The sequence below is a fragment of the Cheilinus undulatus genome, linkage group 16 (genome assembly GCF_018320785.1).
Source record: "Cheilinus undulatus linkage group 16, ASM1832078v1, whole genome shotgun sequence".
In the NCBI taxonomy this organism is placed as follows: Eukaryota; Metazoa; Chordata; class Actinopteri; order Labriformes; family Labridae; genus Cheilinus; species Cheilinus undulatus.
Window position 1 is genome coordinate 43,768,651 of NC_054880.1, and position 23,716 is coordinate 43,792,366.

The 23,716-nt window shown below is 39.3% G+C and overlaps 2 protein-coding genes across 2 annotated transcripts; both read left to right on the top strand.

The window, feature by feature from the left end:
* The first annotated feature begins 1,293 nt into the window (after positions 1-1,293).
* pef1 (penta-EF-hand domain containing 1) lies at positions 1,294-11,049 on the top strand. Its single transcript, XM_041809658.1, has 5 exons — positions 1,294-1,402; positions 4,143-4,389; positions 7,691-7,846; positions 8,337-8,480; positions 8,562-11,049. Exons 1-5 carry the CDS (start codon positions 1,382-1,384, stop codon positions 8,789-8,791), a joined length of 798 nt encoding a protein of 265 aa, XP_041665592.1. The 5' UTR covers positions 1,294-1,381; the 3' UTR covers positions 8,792-11,049.
* Positions 11,050-13,377: 2,328 nt separating this feature from the next.
* On the top strand, positions 13,378-22,430 carry smim12 (small integral membrane protein 12). The gene is made up of 2 exons (XM_041808074.1): positions 13,378-15,151; positions 21,468-22,430. Exon 2 carries the CDS (start codon positions 21,497-21,499, stop codon positions 21,767-21,769), a length of 273 nt encoding a protein of 90 aa, XP_041664008.1. The 5' UTR covers positions 13,378-15,151; positions 21,468-21,496; the 3' UTR covers positions 21,770-22,430.
* Positions 22,431-23,716: the final 1,286 nt, after the last annotated feature.

A 23,716-nucleotide genomic window follows, 5' to 3' on the forward strand; every position in this document is an offset into this window, starting at 1 on the left:
TTGACCCTTTAGATCCCCAGTTTTAAAATTTTAAGTAATATTTTGATCTTTTAAATTAATGATTATGTTTTTTGACATTTTGACCTTTATAGCTCCTTACTTTGACTTTTATCTTATAATTTGACCTTTAAGATCCTCAATTTGAAATTTTAAGTAATATTTGGATCTTTAAAACTCACAGTTTAATTTTTTTTCTCATGTTTTGATGTTTTAAACTGCTGATTTTTAATTTATCTAATATTTTGACTGTCAAGAATCATGTTTCAACTTTCTGTCTCATATATTTGCCTTTTAAAAACATTATTTGGACTTTAAATACCATGTTTTGAACATTTTGAGCTAAAAATTTTGATTTTTTTTATCTCAGATTCTGAGCCTTTGAACTTATCCTTTTGGCCCTTTTCAATCTTAAAATCATTTATCATCACTTTATCAGGTTTTTTCCCCCATAATTCATTGCTGGTGAAAATGAAGTTGACAGTTTATGGTAAATGTGGACCCTGCTCAGCCCTAAGGTTGGACCTAAATTCAGAATTCGGCCCCTGCTGTGATTTAGTTTGACTGTGTAATATTTTTTCTGGGGGCCAAAATCCCTAGCTACGCCTCTGTCCGTAACAAGTCATTTTTCCCATGGTTAAGTTCAGTCATAATCTTTGTTTTACCTTTGTAAACAGGTCTATATCCAAACAGAAAGCCAACTAATCTTAGAGTAAGTGACAAAAATCAAAAACAGCACATGACCGGGGTCTCAGTAATCAAGATTAACTGCAGAAATCCTGAGATTAATCACAATTAAAATCCGTACATTTTTAACAGCCCTAGTTCTCATCAGTGAAGAGTGAAGCATGGTCTCTTTATTGCAACAGGTAATTATCCTTATATGGAAAAATATCACAATTTAAGGCCCCTGTCTGCCATTAAACCTTGGATTGTCCCCAGTTATCTCCCCAATAAGGTTCCCCTTAATCACTTATCACCACTAAGCTAAAAAAAGAAAGAAAAAAAAAAAACAGATCTGAAGATGTGATATTGGTCCATATTTCCCACCCCTAGGATAAGTCCTCTTTGACACCAGTGCTCAGGAAACATCGCCTCCTAAACAGTAAGATCAAACTGAGACTGCAGAGATAGTCCCTGTATTTAAGAAGGGATCGCAGATGTGACTAACTCACCAACTATGTAGTTTCATCCACGGGAGCGACGGACACAGTGATTCATACTTATTTGCGTTGTCGTCATAACTTTTCCACTAATCCGTCCAATCAGGAGCCGAGGACGTGGGTGCGGTTTTGACAGACCCGGAAATGAACCAATAGTGAGACGAACGGCTCTGCATCCGCCTTTGCTGCTCCTTGTTGAGGGAGCAAAAGTCTGTCAAAACATGAGTTTCCACTACGGACAGGTACAGAAATAGTGATTTTTATGTTTTATTTATGTGAATGAAAATGGCAGGCTTGTTTTAAGTACCCTTACTATCTTCTTTATTGTTCTGATACAGCGGAACTACATGATAAGTCATAGTAGCAAAAGTAACGTTAGCCATTACTTTGTTGTGCTACAACGTTAGCTAAACAGTGTAAACTGTCGCTATTTCAGTGGGGGGGTCTGTAGGATTTGTAGCAGTGTTTTGCTAACGTATTTTTAATCGAGTTAGTTTTTATTGCTGGTCTTGAACGTTGAAATGTATGTATAGTCGTTTATTCATAGTATATTGCATTGTTTCTGCCCATTTGGCCATTTCAGGATGTAGAAGTTAGCATGAAAGAAAATTAAACATATTAAATGTTGTCTCTTTTTCACAAGTTTGAGTCTCTGAAATGAAAGTGAAAGGACCCACCTGTGAAGACTTTTTCAAGTTTTCTCAACAAATTTATAGAGAAATGTGTGAAAAGGCTTTCACCTCAGTCTTTAAGGGCTATAATTAATTATAGGTCTATTACACACCACATTTAGCCAAGGTGGCTTTATGTAGCTTTATAAACAGCTGGGGGACAGTTTCTAACTTACTTCCACTGTTATACTAAAAGTCTAAGGCTGCGTTCGCCGCAGGCCTGAGTGCTCAAATCTGATCTTTTCTCAGATCTGATTTCTTGCTTGGCTGCTCAGACGACAATCGACCTCCAAAAATATGAGCCACATATCTGATTTAGAACCACTTATAAAAGGCTACGTTCACATAGAAGTTACAAGGGACCTAAATCTGATTTTTTTGCACATGTGACTCGTATCTGATTTTTCTGACAGTGTGAACAGCACAGGTCACATTGAATCTGATCCAGACCTTTTTGAAACACATTCGGGCCACTTTCAGTGTGTCTAAATCAGATACCTATCGGATCTTTTAGAAGCACTGCAGTGTGAACAGCCAAACAACAAAAAAATCGGACCTGAGAAAACATCTGAATTGAGCATGAAGGTCTGCAGTGTGAACGTAGCCGAAGTGGCCTGAATCTGATTTGAAGAGGTCAGATTCAATGTGACTTGTGCTGTTTACACTGTCAGAGAAAAAAATCAGTCACATGGGAAAAAAATAAATCAGATTCAGGTCACTTTTAACTGCAGTTTGAACGTAGCTTAAGTCAGTGGTTCCCAACCTGGAGTCCAGGACCCCTTAGAAGGATGACAAAATCTTGGTGTGTGTTGGGGGTGGTCCTCTCTTAGGTTGTCAAAATTAAAGTTAAAAAAATATTCACTCAGATCTGATGAAGCACTTAATTTACAGTTTTATACAATGGTCTTTTGGTAAGAAGAACCAGAGAAGAGCCACTTCCTTAGGGTTTTATCATTGAGACACTTAAATCTATGTTGACTGATTTAATATGAAAATATAATGTTTGTGTTTGGGTCTTGGGGGGACTCAGCTTGGGGGGCTCCAAGGAAAAATTGTTGGGAACCACTGGCCTAAGTTCTGAATGTTGGAAAACATACAAGTCCAAGTATTTATTGCAGCAGTAGTTACCAACCCCAGGTTGATTACCCGTGGGGGGGGGGGTAACCACTGAAATGAAAAATCCAACAAAACTGTGGAAAATTCCAGTGTTGTTAAGTCTTACATTTTGACATTAAAACTAAAAATGTTCAAGTTATTAAAATCATAAATTTACAGCACTGTAAAGGCAAAAATTAGAATCCAAACTGAAAACAGTGGTTGGATTTTTGATTTTATAACCTCAGAAAATCAACATTTTGGTCCATGCACATACAACTGATAAAGGTAAGAATAGATAGGCAGCTTCTTATATTTGAGAATTTAGAGTTTTTTCTTTTAAATGAACAGATCAGATAAGCTAACATAGTTTATACGTAGGGGTGTAGCTAAATCACCAGTTTCATCACCAGTTGGGGGTATACAGAGAACAGCTGTCCTGCTTGAACCACGTTAAGTTTGGACAGCTTATATTTTCATTATAAATCTAACGTGAGACGGCGATGTAAAATAAGTGTATCAGAGGAGATCTGCAGCAGCAGACTTTTTCCTCTCTGTGTACCTGCGGTCTGCTGCAGACAGCGCTCGCTTCCTCAGTCATAATGGGTGGAGTGTTTTTATCCGTGAACGATCTCATACGGCGGTATACAGATAAAGACGTAGATGTAGTCGGCAAACTAAGGGGAGAGATCCGTCCTGCAGTAGCGTCTGTCTGTAATATATCCACACAGCAGAGAGAGAAGAGGAAATCCTCTTTCCCTCAGCCGAGAAACTTTAAGCCACGGCTACTACTTAGTTAGCTTGTGGCTAACTTGTTGAGGACGCTGCCTGGGGCAGAAACTGTCAACGGGCGTGCGGGGGGAATTTCAAAATAAAAGCGTAGCTTGAAGCACCCATTTAGATCGATGTTTTGACTTTCCATCAATCTGATTGGAACATCAATCAACCAATCTATATATCGATATACATCGATGAATCACTACACCCCTATTTATACGTAGATGTTTTTTCAAGAACAATTGTAGGTAGGTGTGAGTGCTTAGTATGAAATGTATACGGTACATTTGTGCATCTGCAGTTATCCAATCGTTGTTATTCAATTATAAATACAGACTTTGCCGTTACCAGTAAGGTGTTATAATGGGCTCCTTCTGTCAAAATACAACTAATTTGTTCCTCATTTTTCTCAGTGACCTTTGACCTTGTCTCCAACTAGGGCTATCCAGGAGGAGGTAACCCACCTCGAGGTGCTCCATATGGTGGAGGAGGTGCTCCGTACGGGGGAGGAGGTGCTCCCTATGGCCATCACCCCTCTGCTCCATATGGAGGTGCTCCAGGTGGTTACGGAGCTCCGGGCCACGGAGGGCAGTACGGGCATGGACCAGGGGGTGCCCCCGGCGGACCTTATGGAGGTTATGGGGCGCAGCCTCATGGAGGGAATTATGGACACCACGCTCCTGCAGGTACCCGTGGGCTGAGACTGGAGCTGCTTAAGCTTCCTGCCGCGTGTTTGCTTGTGAATTGGAATTATTGTGAACACGAAGAGACTGCAGATAAGCTCTCATTTCCCGTCTTCGATGCTTTCTTTACCTCGTTTCTCCCTCCCTCTCTCTCTCGCTCTCTCTCTGGTGAGATGATGGATAGAAAATGACTTGCGTTTCCAGACAGTCATGTAGAGCCAGGGTTCAGTTTGCGCCCCTCAGCAGGATTACACGGTTGGAGTGATGACTCTGGTAATACTGAGTGAGGGCTAAAAAGAGTGGGAGACGGATGGGTAAGGAGTGTGTGTACATGTGTATGTGGGATTGCTCGCTTTTCTGCAGCAGCTTTGCCTAAGTCAGAACCTTGTAGTGGATGTAGCTATTACCCCCCGCGGGGACAGAATCCATCAGGGTCTGAATTGAAGTGTCACCTGTCCCTCTGTAACCATTCATTTTTCTGACAATCAGCCCTCCCTTTACTCCTCCCCTCGTACTACTACATAGTTTCTTACACTCTGCTTCTTCCTCAGTGTACACAGAAAAAGGCCTTTTGTGCTTGCACTCTCTCCCTCCAGCAGAGGAGACTTTATCTCAACCTTTGGCCTTGCATGCAACTGTTTTTCATAACCTGTGCCTTAGGAAACACTAGGTGTGCAAAACAAAGGTTGGAGAGGTATTGTTTTGCTAACACACTGGTTTTGCAACTGCAGGAAGACCGAGACTCTTCTCTTAACTTCTACCTGACAGAAACAAAATGAAAAGTTAGTTCAATAAATGCTTTTTTTCTGCTTTTTAGGGGTGTATCGGTTCACAGAGGTCACAGTTTGGTTTGTATCTAGGTATTGGGGTCATGTTCGGTACGGGTTTGGTTAGACATGAGACAAAAGACAGGAAAACAACAAAAATATGCAAAGTGAAAAGCAACACAGAAACTAACTTCTCCTGATTTAAAAAATAAAAATGCACACAGCATAAAATGCAATTTTAAATATGTGCATTTTAGAGCAGTAGATCATTTTTATGAAGTGAATCCAGCCTCATGTGCATCTGTGAAGGATCACAGGCTAGCCAATGTAAGCACAGGATGCTGAGCAGTTCGCTTAAATTACAGGTGTCGCTGTGGGCCAAATGCGGCCAACGGTGCAGTTTTACCCAGCCTGCAAGATCATATCATATCTTAAAGAGAACTGGCTCACCGGAGTGAGATCTGCAGATTTCCTCCAGTATAAAGCTGTAAATTTAATCTTGAGATTTAAAAAAAATGAGCAGAAATAGTTAGATTAAAAAGTCAGGAATAAGGGGAGGAAATTAATTTGTGTTTTCATTTCATGTTTTCATTTTGCATCCCAAGGTTATGATTGAAACTTAGGATTTTGACTTTTTATTTCATATTTTGACCTTTTAAATTAATAATTTTGACCTTTTCTCTCATATTTTGACCTTTAAGATTAACAATTTTTCATTTTAAATCATATCTTGACCTTTTAAACTCCTAGCTTTGACTTTTAATCCCATATTTTCTCTTTTAAAACTCCTGATTGAGAATTTTATCTCCTATTTTGACCTTTAAGAGTCACAATTTTGAATTTTATCTTCTATTTTGACCCTATAAACTCTTGATTTTGTATTTTATCTCATATCATTACCTTTAAAATCATGATTTTAACTCTCTATCTCATGTATTTGCCTTTTAAAAACTTAATTTTGACTTTTATTTTTGTATTTTGACCTTTAAGACTTATAAAGTTTTTTTATCATCTGATTTTGAGCCTTTGAATTCATTTATTTATTCCGCATTTATTTGACATGTACACACACAGTAACAGTGATGCTGTGATATTTAATCATTTTTAATTTTATTTTTTATTATTATTATTATTATTTTTTTTTTTAGAAATCTTAAAATCATTTAGCCTCACTGTTTAATTTTTCCTCTAATTAATTAGCTGTGAAAACACGGTTGACAGTTTTCGGTTAAATCTGACCCTGTTAGGCCCTCAGGTTAGACCTAAATTTAAGATTTCGGCTCCTGCTGTGATTGAATTTGACATCCCTGGCTTAAATACACATTTGTTGTCAGTGTTCTCTACTTCTACTGGTCCGTAAATAGTTTTAAAAATGTATTAGCATCAGTAATATCTTCAAACTTCTGTCTTTTCAGATCTAGAGGCTTTTGTTTTTTCCAAAACTGCGTAGAGATGCAGTGAAGGAGACAGGGGAGCATGCCTCACTGCTCTGCCTCTCCACCTCTCCTGCAGCTTGTAGCAGGAGCCTGAATCCGATTTTCCTTCTTCTGGTTTAACAGCAGTTAGCAAACACTTACAGGCATTAGTACCACCTGGATTGGCAGGAAATACCGTTATATTTTTATTCTATTCTCCCATTGTTTTAAAAAGTTCAGACGCATTTCTCGTGGGACTACGTGCACTGTGCAACTGTGACCATCAAACGCTCACACTTTCCAGCATAACATGTTTGATTGTGATAACACCTAATGATGGAGGAGGGAAACGAAAAGTAAAACCACAGGTGCAGTAACAATAAACCGATGGCTTAGATTTACAAAAACATTTTTCTTTGATTTTATGCACTAGTATGAGATGAGGATGACATTCGTGGCTTGTTTTGGGGGGAAAGGGGCTTATATGATATGAATATGTATTTAAATCTGTTATACATGATAATAATGTTGTACCAGGACTGTAACTTTAACTACAAAGTACAAAAAACCCTGATATATTCATTTTGCCGTATCTCCCAGCTCTGTGCTGTGCTTTTTGCTTTTTTTTTTTTTTTTTTTCAATTTCAGTTCCTTCTTGAACACTGAATCCAAAAGACTGAGTCAAGCGCAGATTTTTTATTTTTTCATGAAAAAGTTTCTGCTTGAAAGAGTCAGCACAGTTTCATCCACCAGACAGTAAAATTGGGTTTCTTTATCTCCCAATAAATAAGTCATTATTTTGCATCAGAATGGGGCTGCTGCTTGATTTTCAGGAATCCTCACAATCTTTTTCTCATCTCATTTCTTTTCCTGCCTGATGTGTATCAATTCCTCCTCACAGTCTGGAAGCTTAACTGAGAGAATGATTGTTTGAGAATATAAAGGCGGGAAATAACAGAGAGAATGAATCAAACAGGCCGGCTCAGACAGACTGACGTAGAAGTGAAGGAAAACAGTGAATGAAGACGGCAGAATGGCAGTGATGGGCATCCTCAAAGTGATTTTGAAGCAGCCCTTCTATCTTCAGTGTCCTATTGTGACCCTTTTTTCTCCTCTCTGCAGGTAACATCCCTCCCGGTGTTAACCCAGAGGCACACCAGTGGTTCCAGACAGTGGACACAGACCGCAGCGGCTTCATCAACTTCAAAGAGCTGAAGCAGGCACTCGTCAACTCCAACTGGTCGGCCTTTAATGATGAGACCTGCCTCATGATGATCAGTGAGTCTTACAGGTGCAGCAAGAGAAGCTCAGTGTTGAGGAAGTGGTTAAAAATGCTCCGACAGTACCCTGAGGCAAGAAAAGAGATACTCAGGGGCATAAATGGTTACAGCAAAGAGGAGGGGGGAGTTATTTTGGAAAATAAATTAATCAAGGATTCTGTGAAAGAGAGTGGGATGGTTTTATAAATGGCCCAATTTTTTAAACTTTTAAACAAAAATATTTGAGCAAAGGCAGCCAGAATGAGGCGAAAGCTGACTGAGTCATACTTGTCCCTGCGCCTGTTTGTTTCAGGAGTCTCTGCATTCCAGCAGTGACTAATGTCTGTCGTTTACCGTAATAACAAGCGTGTGACTTCTGTGTGCTACCTTTAGGAGAAGTTTAAAGATGACAGGGGCAGGATTACTGGAAATAAGTCTTTATGGCTGTACAAGAGAATGAAACAACTGTAAATACAGTCTGAGTGATTTTTAGCTGTTTTTCCTGTTAGACATGTTTGACAAGACGCGATCAGGACGAATAGACCTGTTCGGCTTCTCTGCACTGTGGGAGTTCATGCAGCGATGGAGAGCTCTCTTCCAGCAGTATGACAGAGACCGCTCAGGCACTATCAGCAGCACAGAGCTACACCAAGGTAAACGGTTTTCTAAAGACTCTGAAGAGATTTAAGGTGCAAGAGAATGTTGTAAACTCAGCATTGTCTCCATCTCCTCAGCCCTCGCCCAGATGGGCTACAACCTGAGCCCCCAGTTCTCAGAGATCCTGGTGCAGCGCTTCTCCTACCGAGGTGCACGACCGGGCATCCAGCTGGATCGCTTCATCCAGGTCTGCACCCAGCTGCAGACCATGACCCAGGTGTTCAGAGAGAAGGACACCAGCATGACTGGCAACATCCGTCTCAGCTATGAGGACTTCCTCTGTGGAACCGTCACCAGGCTCATGTGAGCCTCATCTTTCCTGTGGATTCGCGACGCCATTCCATGATCAGGACATATTTTGCACAGTTTTCATTGCACTCCCAAAATTAGTGATACTTATACAGTCTTATTGAGCCAGTGTACGTCATTCCATAGCTTGTTGCTCTGAGAATAAATTGAAACCAAAGCCACATATTTGAGACCAGATCAGCCACCATAATGCAGCTTCTTCTAAACTATGTGAATTTAATTGCAGCTGTTTTAATGGTACTTGACTGAAATCATGACGCATTCAGTCACACTGAGTTTAGTTTGCAGAGTTTCCCTGATGACAAAGCTGACAACAATAGCTGTTTTCATGCACACATTCCTCAAAATGTTTAGAGAATTTCAAGCAGACTGCAGCTGAAATCACCCTGGTTGTTCACACACACGCACCTCACAAGAGGAAACAAGCCCTAATGGATGGGAGGGGAGGGGCGAGGGTGTCCCGGGTCAGGAGTAGCAGAGTCTGTTATAAATGTTACGGTGAGAATGTTTGCCTTTACACCAATTCTATGTGTAGTATATGTATGTAAAGTAATGCAACAGTCCAATTATGTGCAATGAGCCTGCAACATAAAGTCTGTAGTCATGTACAGATTGTGCAGAGTTCTCTCCTGGTGAATTCTCCTGGTTATTTCCAGCTGGGTTCTCACAGCAGCTCATTTGGACTTCACATTAAAATTCTAAGAGGCTGGCTGGAAAAAACCTGGATGAAGTCTGAGTGAAAAAAAAATCATTTGTTTGTGTTTAAACATGCAGCTCATCCTGAAAATTTAAAGATAAGGGTGTGGGATAGGATTTTTTTCATGGCCAAATCAGGATTTTAGGGCTAAAGGCCTCTGCACACAGAGTGTGTTTTTTTTGTCTGAAATTGCTGCATGTTAAAAAAGAAATATGTTAATCATGTTTGCACGCTTTTTTCACATCCATCAAAGTTAACTAAACTTACGCCTGCCCATTAAGAGCAGCAGCTGCAGCTCACTCTCTCTTACTCTCTCTTTTGCACTGAAACCCGACTTAATGCATTGTGATATGCATGTGTTTTTAGTGGGTATCAACCATGGAACATCATAGATAAAGGCCAACATTTTTACTCACAGCCACGTAACAAACTCGGCACTTGGAAGAGCGTCGTGATGTACAAGCATGTGCAAATACCCATATTAAGGTGTCTCTCCTTTGCAGTGCAAGACCATTTTGCATCTTACTGCAAATTCAATGCAATTACTAGAAAAATAAATGCACCATTCTCTGCTTGCAAGGTTCAAGTATGATGTTTTTCATCTTTACAGATCCGAAAAACTCATCCAAAATAACAGACTCAGCATGCAAAGACCCTAAATCTGTGTAAAGTAATGTCTGGTAGCCTGTACTACCATCTTCCTGCTTTGGTGGCTCATTGACACATTCTATTTCTTCTTAATCTAAGATTGTCCTATCACACAGCCCTACTTCAGGAGCGTGGAAGCAGCTGCTCGGTCTCGACTGCATGGATTTAAAAGACTTGAGGAGGGAACATTCATAGAGATGTTCTCTAATCAACTGCACGGCAATGATTGTACTAACTAAAATAACATCACTTGTAAATTATCTCACATTGCAGAAACAGGATTGATTTTTATACATACATTAACATTCAGATGTAATCATCAGCATATCAGGAGTATTCAGTGTTCCCTCAGTGTCCAGGCAATGTTTGCCCATTATATTAAGCATTACCTTGTATTAAAGGGGTAGTAAATGTATAATTACTTTCTCGCCTAATGTGGTGGTGGGGTAAAGTGTTTATTAAAGATTTAGTAACTGAATAATAATTAAATATACAGGAATTTAAGAATTTATTTTAGATTTTACTAACACTTACTGCTGTAAGCCAGTGCAGCGTTTAAAAACAAACTGTTGCCAAAATATCAGTGACTTCAAGCTTTTCTCTTGCATTTTTTCCACTTTTATCTCATTAAGAAAAGGTCCTCTGAGACTGCAGGGCTAGTACATTCATGCTAATAAACTTGACAAGCATGCCAAAACAGTTCTCAATGGCCAAAACAAAATAGGCTTTTATATCGCTTTTTTAAGTATGAATAATCCCCTTTGAATATTTTTGCAATGCAGCAAAACAAAGCTTCTTTCTGTTTAGGATCTGTTTAAGTTAATGTGAAATCAATGATGTGATTTCTCTGAATTTAAAGGAAAAATGTTGCATAAATATCACTTGGCTTTTAATAAAGCAGATTTTGTACTTAACTAAGAGCTTAAAGGTATTTTTTTTCCCAGAAAAGTGTCATCGCAATAACTGAATGCTTAAGATGTAAAGCATAAGTGCAGTCTTGTTCAAACTGTAATCAGTACTTTTGACCTCAGAATGCCTGAAACCACCTCCTTCTTTCTGTCTTTGTAAACAGATTGGCTGCACAAAAAGAGCAAAAGAGCCTGTCTGTCTTCCCCTTCCACATCTGGCACTTGTTTCCCTCGCCATCTGTTAACTCTGCTTGATCGCAGTCTGTGTCAAGAGTCCTCCTGCTTCTCCCAATCGCTTTCCAAATCAGAGAAAATCCATCAAATTCTGCTCTGCAGCTTTTGTGTGCTGGCATCACACCTGCATCTCCTTCTTACCCTTCTCCGTCCGTCCTGATGTGACACTGAACTTGACTACCCAAACACCCCTGAGGAAACTTTTTGCCATATTCTTCACAGATCTATTGATGTACCAAGTGGAGCTGGGCAAAATATTCAGTTTTTAAGAGATTTATCAGTTTATTTTCAAATAAGAATAAGGATAAGACAACCTTATGCTGAGTAAAAAAGCTTGTTTATAGCAGGAATATATATTTGAAAGTTTAATCAATAAGTATCATAATTGCAGGCAAACTCCAGAATACTGTCTAAATAGCACAAATAAGCTGGCAACATTTGTAGAGGAAGGTTGATCTGACAACTTACTGATGTCTTACCCAAATGTTGCCAATGTATTTGTGCAATTTAGACAGTGCTCTCTTTCTGGTTCACAATCTGACTGCAGCTCATCAAGTTTATGTTCGTTTTGATATTACTGATCATTTAAATAATAGAGATCTGATCTTTTTTAAACATATTTAAGAGTGTAGAAAAAAATTGAAAACTTCTATAAAGGGTTATGTTCCCTACATTTTTGGCTGATGAGGTTAGGGTTAGGTGGGCGAGGTTAAGCTGCCTCCACTGCAGAACATACCTTGGATATAGCTTTAGCTTTGCGTCTGATTTACCAGAACCGGGCTCCGTTTCTGTACGAAATAAAGAATAAAAACAACCCCATTTAGTGCCTTAAAAAAGTATCTGCCCCCTCTGCGATTCCTGAGTTTTTTTGCATATTTATCACACTTAAATGTTTCGGATCATCAAACCAAATTTTTATATTTCACAAAGACAACCTGAGTAAACAGAAATTGCAGTGTTTGGATGATTATTTATTTTTTTAAGGGGGGGGGGGGGGGGGTCCAAACCTATCTGTCCCTGTGTGAAAAAGTAATTGCCCCCTGAACCTAATAACTGTTTGTTCCACCCTTGGCAGCAATAACTGAAATCAAGCGTTTGTGATAACAGGTGATGAGTCTTTCTCATTGCTGTGGAGGAATTTTGTCCCACTCTTCTTCACAGAATTGTTCTAACTCAGCCATATTGGAGGGTTCTCTAGCATGAACGACCCCTTTAAGTTCACACCACAGCATCTCAAGTGGATTTTTGTCCGGACTTGGACTTGGCCACTCCAAAACCTTAATTTTGTTATTTTGACCCAATCAGAGGTGGACTTGCAGGTATGTTTCGGGTCATTGTCCTGCTGCAGAACCAAAGAGCTCTCGAGCTTGAGGTCATGAACTGATGGCCGGATGTTGGCCTTCAGGATTTTCTGGTAGACAGCAGAATTCATGGTTCCATCAATCACAGCAAGTGGTCCAGGTCCTGAAGCAGCAAAGCAGCCCCAGACCATCACACTGTTGGCATGATGTTCTTTTTATCAGATGCTGTTATTTTTAATCCAGATGTAACGGGCCGCACACCTTCCAGAAAGTTCAACTTTTGTCTCGCCAGTCCACAGAATATTTCTCCAAAAGTCTTGGGGATCATCAGGATGTTTCTGGGCAAATGTAAGACTAGCCTTTGTGTTCTTCTTTGTCAGCAGTGGTTTTGGCCTTGGAACTCTCCCATGATGCCATTTTTGCCCAGTGTCTTTCTGATGGTTGAGTCATGAACTCTGACCTTAACTGAGTCCAGTGAGGCCTGCAGGTCTTTGGATGTGGTTCTGGGTTCTTCTGTGACCTCCTGGATGAGTCGTCGTTGCACTCTTGGAGTCATTTTGGTTGGCCGACCACTCCTGGAAAGTTTCACCACTGTTCCCAGTTTTCTCCATTTGTGGATAATGGCTCTGACTATGGTTTGCTGGAGTCCTAAAGCCTTGGAAATGACTTTGTAACCTTTTCCAGACTGATAGATTTCAATCAGTTTGTTTCTCATTTGTTCTTGATTTTCTTTGGATGGTGGCATGATGCGTTTCTAAATTCTTGTAGCCTACTTCACTTTGTCTGACAGCTTCTGTTTAAGGGATTTCTTCATTCAACAAATCTGGCGGTAATCAGATGTGGATATATAAATGTCACATATCACCATTTAGCTAAAAATAATACATGAAGATTTGACTTTTGGGCCATATCTCCCAGCCCCTATCAGATTAACATAGATGATATTTTTAAAAAGACATGAAGGATGCTGCCTTAAAAATTAAATCACACTGACAGGATCTGGCCCACAGAGATGATGACAGCAGCCATTTCCTGGCTTGTTTCTCCACTGGTGATTTCACCTCAAATCTGACTTCTTTGCCATGTCATGAGGAAATTTCCCTCTGCTGGCCATGCCTGACGTGTGTAATTAACTTGGGCAAACAGAGCGGGTCTTTGGGGCCTCAGCTGGTGAGGATGTGACGCCGTCAGCCACAGTTTGTGATTTGGATTGATAAGATGGTTTAACTTTTAAGCACAAATCTTGGCAAGTGGCGCTCTAAATCTCATTTACTAATAAACAGGGGCTGATGAAATAATCCTGGCACTATTCGGGGTAGCTGGTTAAGCAGAACTGGCAGTAGTAATGTTGTTTTCCTGCAGGGGATGAGCACATTTGACTTTATCTGACAGGACTGATTAAATGCCAGCTCTGGCAACTACAGGATGGACAGCGCAGAGGGAGGAAATGCTTAGAAGAATCATTTTGAAGCGTGACGCATAATCGCCCACGCAGACTCCTGTTAATCACAATTATTTCAGCAGTCATTTGAACTAATAATGAAATTAAAAGTTTGATTTAGCCGTGTTCTTTTTTCAGGCACCCACTTTTTTCCAGTCTCAGCATATTGGTGTAGTTTTATGGAAAAGTTTGTTTACAAAGAAAACTTACTGATCCACTACCCAGAGACTTCTGCAGCATGGAGCAATCATTTCTTCTCTGTAGTCAACTCTGCAATCTATGGTTCCTGCTGGGCGACTGTAATGTTCACTACTGTATCCTTCATAAGCAGTTAAACACAACAAAAGAAAGCTGTTCTGGGCTATGCAGTGAGCCCATCTTCTGAAAGTGTTTCTCTCTCTGTGCCAAAATGTGCCTTGAAAAGAGGCGGCAGCACTTTCGGGGTTTATCGTTCAAGTTGGTTGGCTGATGCCTTGTCAGCATGTGACACAAGACTGGTGACAAATCCGTCAGTCTTTCTGGAATACTCCATGAGAGGTGGGGTTTGTGCAAGAGTGCAATTAATGTTTGAATACAGACGGAGATGCCAATCATAAAAGCCACAGAAGAGACAAACATCTTTGTTATGATTGTTACATAGGGGCCTGGTTCCCTTTGCCACAAAGCACGTGCATTTAAGTGTACAGTATTTAATAGCTCTACTACCAACTAAAATAACTGGTGTAAAGCTGGGTCTATTCTTTTGAGTAAAATGTTGCTCCTATTTCTAAACAATAAGCCCTGCAAGTATAAACTAAGTAGTATCTATTGATCCAACAACAAACTTTTTCTGTAAATGAATAACTTTAAAGTTCTACATAATATATAGTTGTGCAAATCTTTCTTATAATTAATATATTTTTAATTTCTTATGTATTTTCCTCACTGCAGCTACTTTGGCCTTCCCCTCCTGGGTGTAGTGCACCATTTTCGCCACTAGGCGGTGGTAAATCCCCGAGTATAATATGGAGCATCGGCACCGCCAGAGTGAGGCTCATCAGCCAATGAGCTTTCACCAGGAAGTACACGGACATTCACGGGGAAATTACGTCGGTCCACTCACTGCAGCACCAACGTGCTAACGGCAAAGGTGAGTGAAGACTTATGAAATAAACTCATGTCAATATCAAGTAATGTCAGGTTAAAATGCCGGGACGGCGTTAAGCGCGAGTTAACGGTGCACAGTCCTTGGCTATGTTACGGCGACAGTGATGTCTCCTTTCGGAGTCCGCTGCCAAGGAGTTGAATAAATGACTTTTACTCAGCTAGTTAACCCTGGTTACATAACTCAACACCTGACTTAAGGCTCAAAGAAATGTTCTTTATTTGTCCGTATTGTCCTGAAATACGTTAAACTTCCACAGCCCCGCTCCCTGTGAATGATTATCTAAAGGACGGTTGTTAGCATAGCGCCAAACCCCGTTTCTAAATCGACTAAATCATTTTCTTGTTCGTGTTTAGAATAACCGAAACGTCGTCGGATAAAAGTAAAGGTCCTTTCTATATTGGTGAAAGTCGCCCTTTAATTCGGCGTAGAAGTATTAAGGATTACGTAAATAAAAAAGTAGTTTTAACTTGTAAATGTGAACATATACTGAACTGGAAAGACTGCTGAAGCTACGTCAACACTGCTAATGACGTAGCTTGTTTCAGTTGTTACGTGAGGGAACGTCGTCCCCTCCTCTGACCCCGTTGTTGTCCGCCATGTCTCTGTTCTCCTTACACACCGCTAAGGACAGGTGACAAGGATAGGACTGCCAACTTTCTCTGTGCCAAATAAGAGACAGTAGTTAGAGCTCAGAGCCACAGCCTCAGGGTTCATGTGTGAATGTAGTCTAGTCACTCTGCTCTGTGGTAAAAGTAAATAAACAAATAAAGCCCTTCAGGGGTCCTTATTTTCATTCATGTGAAGAAAATAATAGAGTAATATTCAGAGGTGAATTAGTACCAGGCAAATTAAAATGTAAGGTATTTAAAATACTAAGTTGTTGTTCTGAAAGCCAACTAAGGGGCCAGTTCCCCTGTAGACTTCTACAAGTGGACTGGTGGACTACCTGGACTCTACTTTGACAAGCCCTCTAATAGATATTTAAAAAGGTTATTCCCAGGTTGTAGCTTTACAATAAGAAAACTTTTTTATATGTAAACAGAGAGAGACAGCGAGTTCACTTTGTTCCATGTGTGTTTCGTGCTGCTGTTGACAGCTTTGGGTGTTTCTTGCACATCCAGAAAAAAGTCATCGTCCTCCATAACAAGCTCTGTGCTGCAGCTGCATCGGCTGTTGAACCATTTTAAGAGTGTTTTTCTGATGATTTTGACTTGTATTGCAAATTGGATATGAATTATTGCATTAAATTGTTTTTGTCATTTTTAAATTTGTTAAGTTAAGGTCTAAAAAAAATGACTATTCTAAACAAATGGCACCCGAATGATTGCATATGTCATGCATAACGTCTCTGTTGCAAAAAAAAAGTTTAAAACAAATTTCAGGTCAAAGAATATTGCACCTTTTGTGAGTTGAAATTTGCGGCAGATCATATTGTGATTTAATCTAATTTTCGATTATTTTCCCAGCCCTACTACATGCGGCACTTCCAGTGTTTCCCACAAGTCTGAATGTTACTTGCAGTGGTGTCCAGTCAAAAGGGCCAACATTATGGGCAAGCACAAAACAGTTCACTTCTGTTTAAGTATCTACCAATACTTGACATTTAACTCAATTATTCAAATTATTGCAAAATATTCACACTTATATTTATCTAATCTAACCAAACTCATACAGAATGAGTGAGAAAATGATGTATCATTCTGTTAAAAGGGGTCACCAAAACTTACACCAGATTAAAGTTGTAACAGTAACTTGTGTTTACTCTAGCACAGTGATGCTCAACGTGTGGCTCTGGGGCCACATGTGGCTCTTTTGTGATTATTTATGGCTCTTTTATGTCTTAATTTTAAATATTATTCCCCCATAAAATCTTAAAGGGAAACCTTTTTGCCCTTCTTCACAATTTTTTTGCCACTTTTCCCCGTTAGAGCTACCTTTTGCCATGATACACTGCTTTTTCCTATTTTTTGCCCATTATTGCCACTTCTTTTTCCAATGTTTTTTTTCCAATTCTAGACACTTTTATCCAATTTTTTCCTATTTTTTTGCCTCTTTTTCACCCATTTAAGCTGCCTTTTGCCATTAGATACCACTTGTTTCCATTTTTGCCATTTTAACCTTTTTCACCACTTTTCACCCATGTAAACTACCTTTTGCTATTCAATACCACTTGTTTCCTATTTCTTTGCCCATTTTGCCACTTTTTTTTGCCTTTTTTTTTGCCAATTTTGCCCTTTTTCATAACTTTTCACCCATTTTTTGCCATTGAATACCATTTGTTTTCCACTTTTTTGCCCATTTTTGCCACTTATTTTTCCACCTTTTCCCGTTTAAACTTTTTTCACCACTTTTCACCCATTTAAGCGACCTTTTGCAATTAAGTATCACTTTTTTCCTATTTTTTTTGCCTGTTTTTGCTGCTTTTATCCCGTTTTTGCCCTTTCACATTTTTTTTGCCTATTTAAGGTAACTTTTACCATTAAATACCACTTGTTTCCTATTTTTTGCCCACCTTTGCCACTCTTGAATGCTTTTTGCTCATTTAAGTCAATTTCCACTCACTTTTGGACCATTTTTGCCAACTGTTGTTAATGGTTTTTTCATTTCTCTCCCATTTTTTCTATTTTCTGAGCCTTCTTCCACTTTTCGCCTCACTTTTTGACCATTTTCACACATTTTTGCTGCTTTTTGACCATTTTTGCCACCTTTAATTTATTTTTAATGCTACATAAGGCATTTATGCCACTGTTTACCACTTAGATTGTGGCTCTTGCAAAGGTATTTTTTTCAACAGTTTGGCTCTTTGGTTGAGCCAGGTTGAGTAACACTGCTCTAGCATCTATGATAAGACTGGAACTGTCATCTCTGATCAGCCTGACCTCTTTTCTGATCTTGTCTTTTCACTGTTTAGCTTCAGTGTCTCATGTCTAGCTGGCACTGACATTAGGGATTGTGTCTTATTTTAAACATCACTATTACTTTTAAGGTTTATCTTGTTATCTACAGAATGTCAACCTTTTTCCTACAAACAACACAAACATTCATAAAATAAGGTAGTGCATGGACATTGATTGAAGATGTCTTCAGCTCTATATCAGGATTATTTTTACAGCAGTACATTACTATTACTACATTATTAGTGAACATTCACAGCCCTAGTTTTGTCAATAGTTCCTCATTCTTAAACTATTTTAGGAGTTTGATCTGAGGACCTTCAGGTCTGTCATCCTCACACACATCCACCTTAGCTTGCATTCAGTCTCCTCCTTGCTCTTTGCCTGTCTGTAGGATCTTTAACCTATTTCAGCAGCAGTGAGATAGAGATATATATTTATGTTTTAATACTCACAAAGTGTTTTATATATACCTATATATATAACCTTGTGTATATAAGAAGTAGAGAAATTTCATCTGACGGTGATAAAAACTCTGCTGTTAAGATGAGAGATCTGTGGTAGCACTCCTTCCTACAGGTCTGCTGCTGAAGGAGCCAATCAGAGTCCCCACAGTGTCATACAGAGGATGAGAGGGCTTGTCTGTGATGGATGTCATCCTCTTTTCACCCACTTCCTTCACAGAGTCCAGAGGACAGTCTAGCCTCCTGACCAGTTCAACCAGTGTTTTTCTGTCCCTTTCAGTGCTCCCTCCTCCCCAGCAGAGCACCGCATTAAAGAGAGCTGACCCCACCACCACGGTATCATAGAAAGTCCATAGCAGAGTCCTGCAGACAACTCTGGCCCTTTTTGCAGCTGATGTGGCCAGTCCATTTTAGTTTGAATGATTTTTTTAGTTTTAATTAACAGTTATAGCCTTGGATGGCACAAAATGCATTCATAATGCTTGCACTCGCTTTGCACAAGGGATGCATATTCAATATCAGCAGATGTTAGGTAAAAACGGCAAATATCGGTATTGGCATATCAAAATTTCTGCTGATATTAACATCTGATATTTTGGCTGTGAATGTCAGCTTATGTCAGCTATAAAATTTGGCCATTTATACTTATAAATTAGTGGAGATTCCAGCTGGACCAACAGACCTACAGCGCCGTGAAAAAGTATTTGCCCCCTTTCTGATTTTTTTGCATATTTATCACTCACAAATGTTTCGGATCATCAAACCAATTTTAATATCTCACAAAGACAATAGATACAAAATGCCGTTTCTAAATGAAGATTTTTATTTATCCCCTTACAGCGTATTGTATCATATTTGATGCATACTTTTATGAGACCTCTGTCTAATCAACATGATGAATAAATTACTTAAAAACCTTTTAAATACAATCTGATAAATGATAAAAAATGCCCTCCAGTGGATTGTCAATTGCCAAAAATGTCTAATGTTGCAGATGTGATTCAAAAAATATTTCATGGTAATTTTTCTTTTTTAGGATTTCTCTAGACCACAGGAGTCAAACTCAAGGCCCAACAGTTAAATCCGGACCGCAAGATGATCTCATATTTCTGTTATAACTGGCCCATCAGTATAAAAATCTGAACTGATCCTTGATAATTTAAGATATCCTTGTTCAGTCACAATCTGAAAAAGTAAGGAGTAAAAATATTTAGACAAGAAGTCAGCAATGTGGGAAAATAAATTAATATGTGTTTTAATTTTACATTTTCAATTTAATCATCTCACAATTAAGACTCAAACTTAGGATTTTGACTTTTAATTTCATACTTTGAGCATTTCAACTTATAATTTTGACTTTCATATAATATTTTGAGCTTTAAGATTCATAACTCTAATTTTTAAGTCATATTTTGACCTTTTTGACCAATTATTTTGTATTTTACCTAATAGTTTTAACTCCAAACTTTGACTTCATAATCCCATAGTTTGACCTTTTAGACTAACATTGTAAAATTTTGAATCACATTTTGACTTTTAATTTCTGGTTACATATTTTATTTCACATTATGACCTTTTAAACTCAGGATTTTCACTTCTTTCTAATATGTTTGCCTTTAAAAAACATGAGTTTTTAATTTCAGTTTCATGTTTTGACCTTTTTGAACTAATACATGTATTTTCTCAGATTGTGAGCCTTTGAACTGATCTTTTTAACTTTTTAAATATGTAAATCATTCATTATCAGTGCTACATTTTTTTTGTTCATATTTTATTACTGGTGAAACAAGGTTGACAGTTTCTGGTTAAAAAGGGGACCCTGTTAGGCCGTCAGGTTAGTCTGGAATCCGGCCCTTGCTGTGACACCCCTGCTGTAGAAGGTCAAATAAACATTTCAGTTGCAAAATTAGAATTTTAGGGTTATTATTTGAGTATTCAGGCTTTTTTAAGGGGTTATTGAGGGAAAAAAACGAACCTTAAAAGATCTTTTCTTTATTCATCCTCTTTCTTTAAACTTTTAGTGTATTTTAATAAAAAAAAATGTTTCTTTATTTTATCCTCAAACCTTAAACTGTTTAAAGGACTGAATGTTCAGTTAAGTAAAATATATTTAAATATCGTATTAATATCGGCATCGGCTAAAATGAATCTGTAAATATCAGCATTTCAGATATCAGCAAATATCCAACATCATGCGCCCCTACTTTGCACTACTTTGCATTTTTGTAGCAGCATGCTGTTATGGCTCAGTCTCACCTGCTCATCGAATCTCCAGATCCAACAAAGTGCAGAAAGTTTTTGTTGAGTTGTGGAGACCAGCTAAGCTCAAGTCTTCTTTGATTATGATTGGTTGTTGCAGCTGCAAATCTTCTATATCCACATTTGTTTGCTAACTGAACAAAACCATCCCTAAAGGGGACTTATTTCTGCAGGATTTGGGGCTTTTGATGCCTGTAAGGGGGCTGTGATTGGATAATAGGTGTCACTGGATGGACGTGTCAGTGTATAATGGGGCTGCTGGCTGCCTACGATGCTTTGATATTGGATCAGTGAAGTCATCCAGTGATTACAGGGAAGTAACACCAAAATGTGTGGGACAAGGAGCGTCCCGCTTAGAAAAAACAAACTAGCTCAAAATGTAGACCATCCTGCCTAATATGATACATTTGCCAACCCCAGCAAGTGCATATACCAGTATATCTACATGTCTGCAGTAGTACATTTGGTCAGCCTGTTTGATACTGTTTTAAACCACAAGGGGGAGCCAGATAAGAGGAAATCCTGGTGGTGTGAGAGGAGAGTAAGTGAGGCTGCTGAAATTTATAGCCTACAAAATGTGACCCTTTATTAGGTCTGAATATCTTTCACCCATACTATCATTTTGAAATTAAAATGTTAAAACTGCAGTCTAATTGGCAATGTTTATTTTCCCTTTTATAGTATCCAGGAGCCTAAGCAGTGTTGCAGTCATGTGGCCCGTGGTCTGGACAGCGATGCGCACCTATGCCCCTTACGTCACCTTCCCTGTGGCCTTCGTGGTGGGAGCGGTGGGCTACCACCTGGAGTGGTTCGTCAGAGGGACTCCAAAACCCAGAGAGGAGAAGGGCATCCTGGAGCTGAGGGAGGACAGGAAGTTAGAGGAACAAGCGGGTATGGACAGCACACAGGTACTTAGCCTAAAGGACAAACTGGAGTTTGCACCTAAAGCGGCGCTGAACAGAAACCGACCTGAAAAGAGCTAACCCACTGTGCTGGTGGGAGAGACTCGTTTGCAAGCAGAAAGGCGATGCACTGGGGAATAAAGAGGAGGAACTCAATGGACTAAACACCAGCTTTTCCCTTTCATTTTAAGCATAGGTCGTCACTTTTGGCCTCCATGAAATCTCAGCATACCTGTGCAAGTATCAGACACCTTTTCTATCATGTGCATGGATCTCTAACATCAAAAGGGCCTTAAATATGGAACCTCTAGATTCATAAGTCCTGGCATTATTGAAACCTCCATGTCGGCACAATGACAGAAATAGTTCCACTGTTTAATCACACAGATGCCCTTATTTTGTCACTTGCTCAAAGATGATTATCACGTTGAAGCCTGTCACATTGTGTTTCTCCTTTAATCTTCTGGGAATGTTCAGGAAGGACTTCTGATCGTCAACATGAAAGCACAGAAAGCGAGTCACGTCTGCTGTAATACTTTTATCTCACGTTACCTTTGATGGTATGTGACAATGAGCCGACAGCGTGGGAGGTCCCGCAGGAAGTTTAAGCTGCTTAGTGCTATGGTCAGAAATATCTACACAGTACTTTCATTTTTTAAAGTCTCCATAGCGCGTAAAATCAGAGTTTAAGTTATGTGTGTCTGGAAAAATGTGATGAATAAAGGAATATTGTGTTCATGGATGCTGCTGTAAGCTGGTCATTTAAGGCTAAGACCAAGCATGGGGAGATATTTTTAAAAACTGAGGTTTTCCTCCTCAGTCTTTAAAAAGATCCCATCCATGCAGGCTACACTCAGAAGGAAAAAATGTAAGAATGCACTGTTGTATGCTTTCAACAGTAGTCTAATCTTCACTGTGTGGGCGAAGCAGCTCATTTGAAGACAGCAGCGACGTCCTTAACATGCAAACATTTTCTTGCCATTCCTCTGCAATGACAATTTTCATTTCAAAGTTCACCCGTCAACCTGAGCCGAGTCTTGTCTGCAAGCTCAGATGTTGACTGCAGGGTTTGTGTCCTTGGGGTGTTGTATGAAGCAGCAGTGACCTCTGTAGTCCATTCAGGCGGCTTTGTTACTCAGCATAGAGGGAGAGCATCTGTGTGTGTTAGCATGTCAAGAGTCCAGTTAGCACAGTGAAAACATCACATAGCATTGTGCACCCCTTCACAAAAGGATGATGTTTCACCCTTCGTGCAAAACGTGCTCAGTTCCTAAAAGTAGTTTTTAAAGAGATATTTCTGGATTTTTGAAGTTCTGTCGTATGAGGCACTTGGCAAAACTTTCATCTGAAGTTTCTCTGCTCTCTGTTTCAGCCCGCTGACTCTAAATCTGTAGAAGTTCTTCTTTGGTGTACTCTGGTTCACACAAATATCCTCTCGTATCCACAGGAAACAGCACATCATCATCACTCGAGTCGAAATCGCTCATATTATCTTTGTTTTAGCTCGATGTGGTGGTGTTATTCCTGTAGAAGCCCACAGCCCCACACAGCTGATCAGACAATATCAGTGCGCAGAGGCGGAAGGAGACAAAATGCTGAAAGCTGCATTGTAAATTAGTGCCTGACACAGAGGTTTTTTTGGGAGAAATGAATCGCTTTGTGCCTTTTTCGACATGGTGTACAGAAAAGCCAACATATTTTCTTGGGCTATTTTTATGTAAAACCTGTTAAACTACATGGATAAAACGTTCCCATCTACAGCCACTAGGCTCTGTGAGCTCGTAGTAACCACAGGAGCAACTTTACAGAAATCAGTGGAGGCTTACGCTAGTACTATAGCCTAGCACCTTAAATGTCCCAACTTCAAACATCCCCAAATATCTGTAGAGAACAAAGAAGTGGAGTTTAATTTAATTTAATTTAATTTTAATTTAATTTATTTGATCAGGGACAATGCACAAAAAAAACATTAATCACATACAATGATATTGTAAAATAAAATGCTAGGGTTGACTGGCTGCTCAGTGT

Coding starts and splice junctions, on each gene's coding strand:
- smim12 (XM_041808074.1), top strand. CDS start 21,497: ATGTGGCCCGTGGTCTGGACAGCGATGCGCACCTATGCCCCTTACGTC.
- pef1 (XM_041809658.1), top strand. CDS start 1,382: ATGAGTTTCCACTACGGACAG. Junction 1,403..4,142: donor TGAGTTTCCACTACGGACAG/GTACAGAAATAG, acceptor GTCTCCAACTAG/GGCTATCCAGGAGGAGGTAA. Junction 8,481..8,561: donor CAGCACAGAGCTACACCAAG/GTAAACGGTTTT, acceptor CCATCTCCTCAG/CCCTCGCCCAGATGGGCTAC.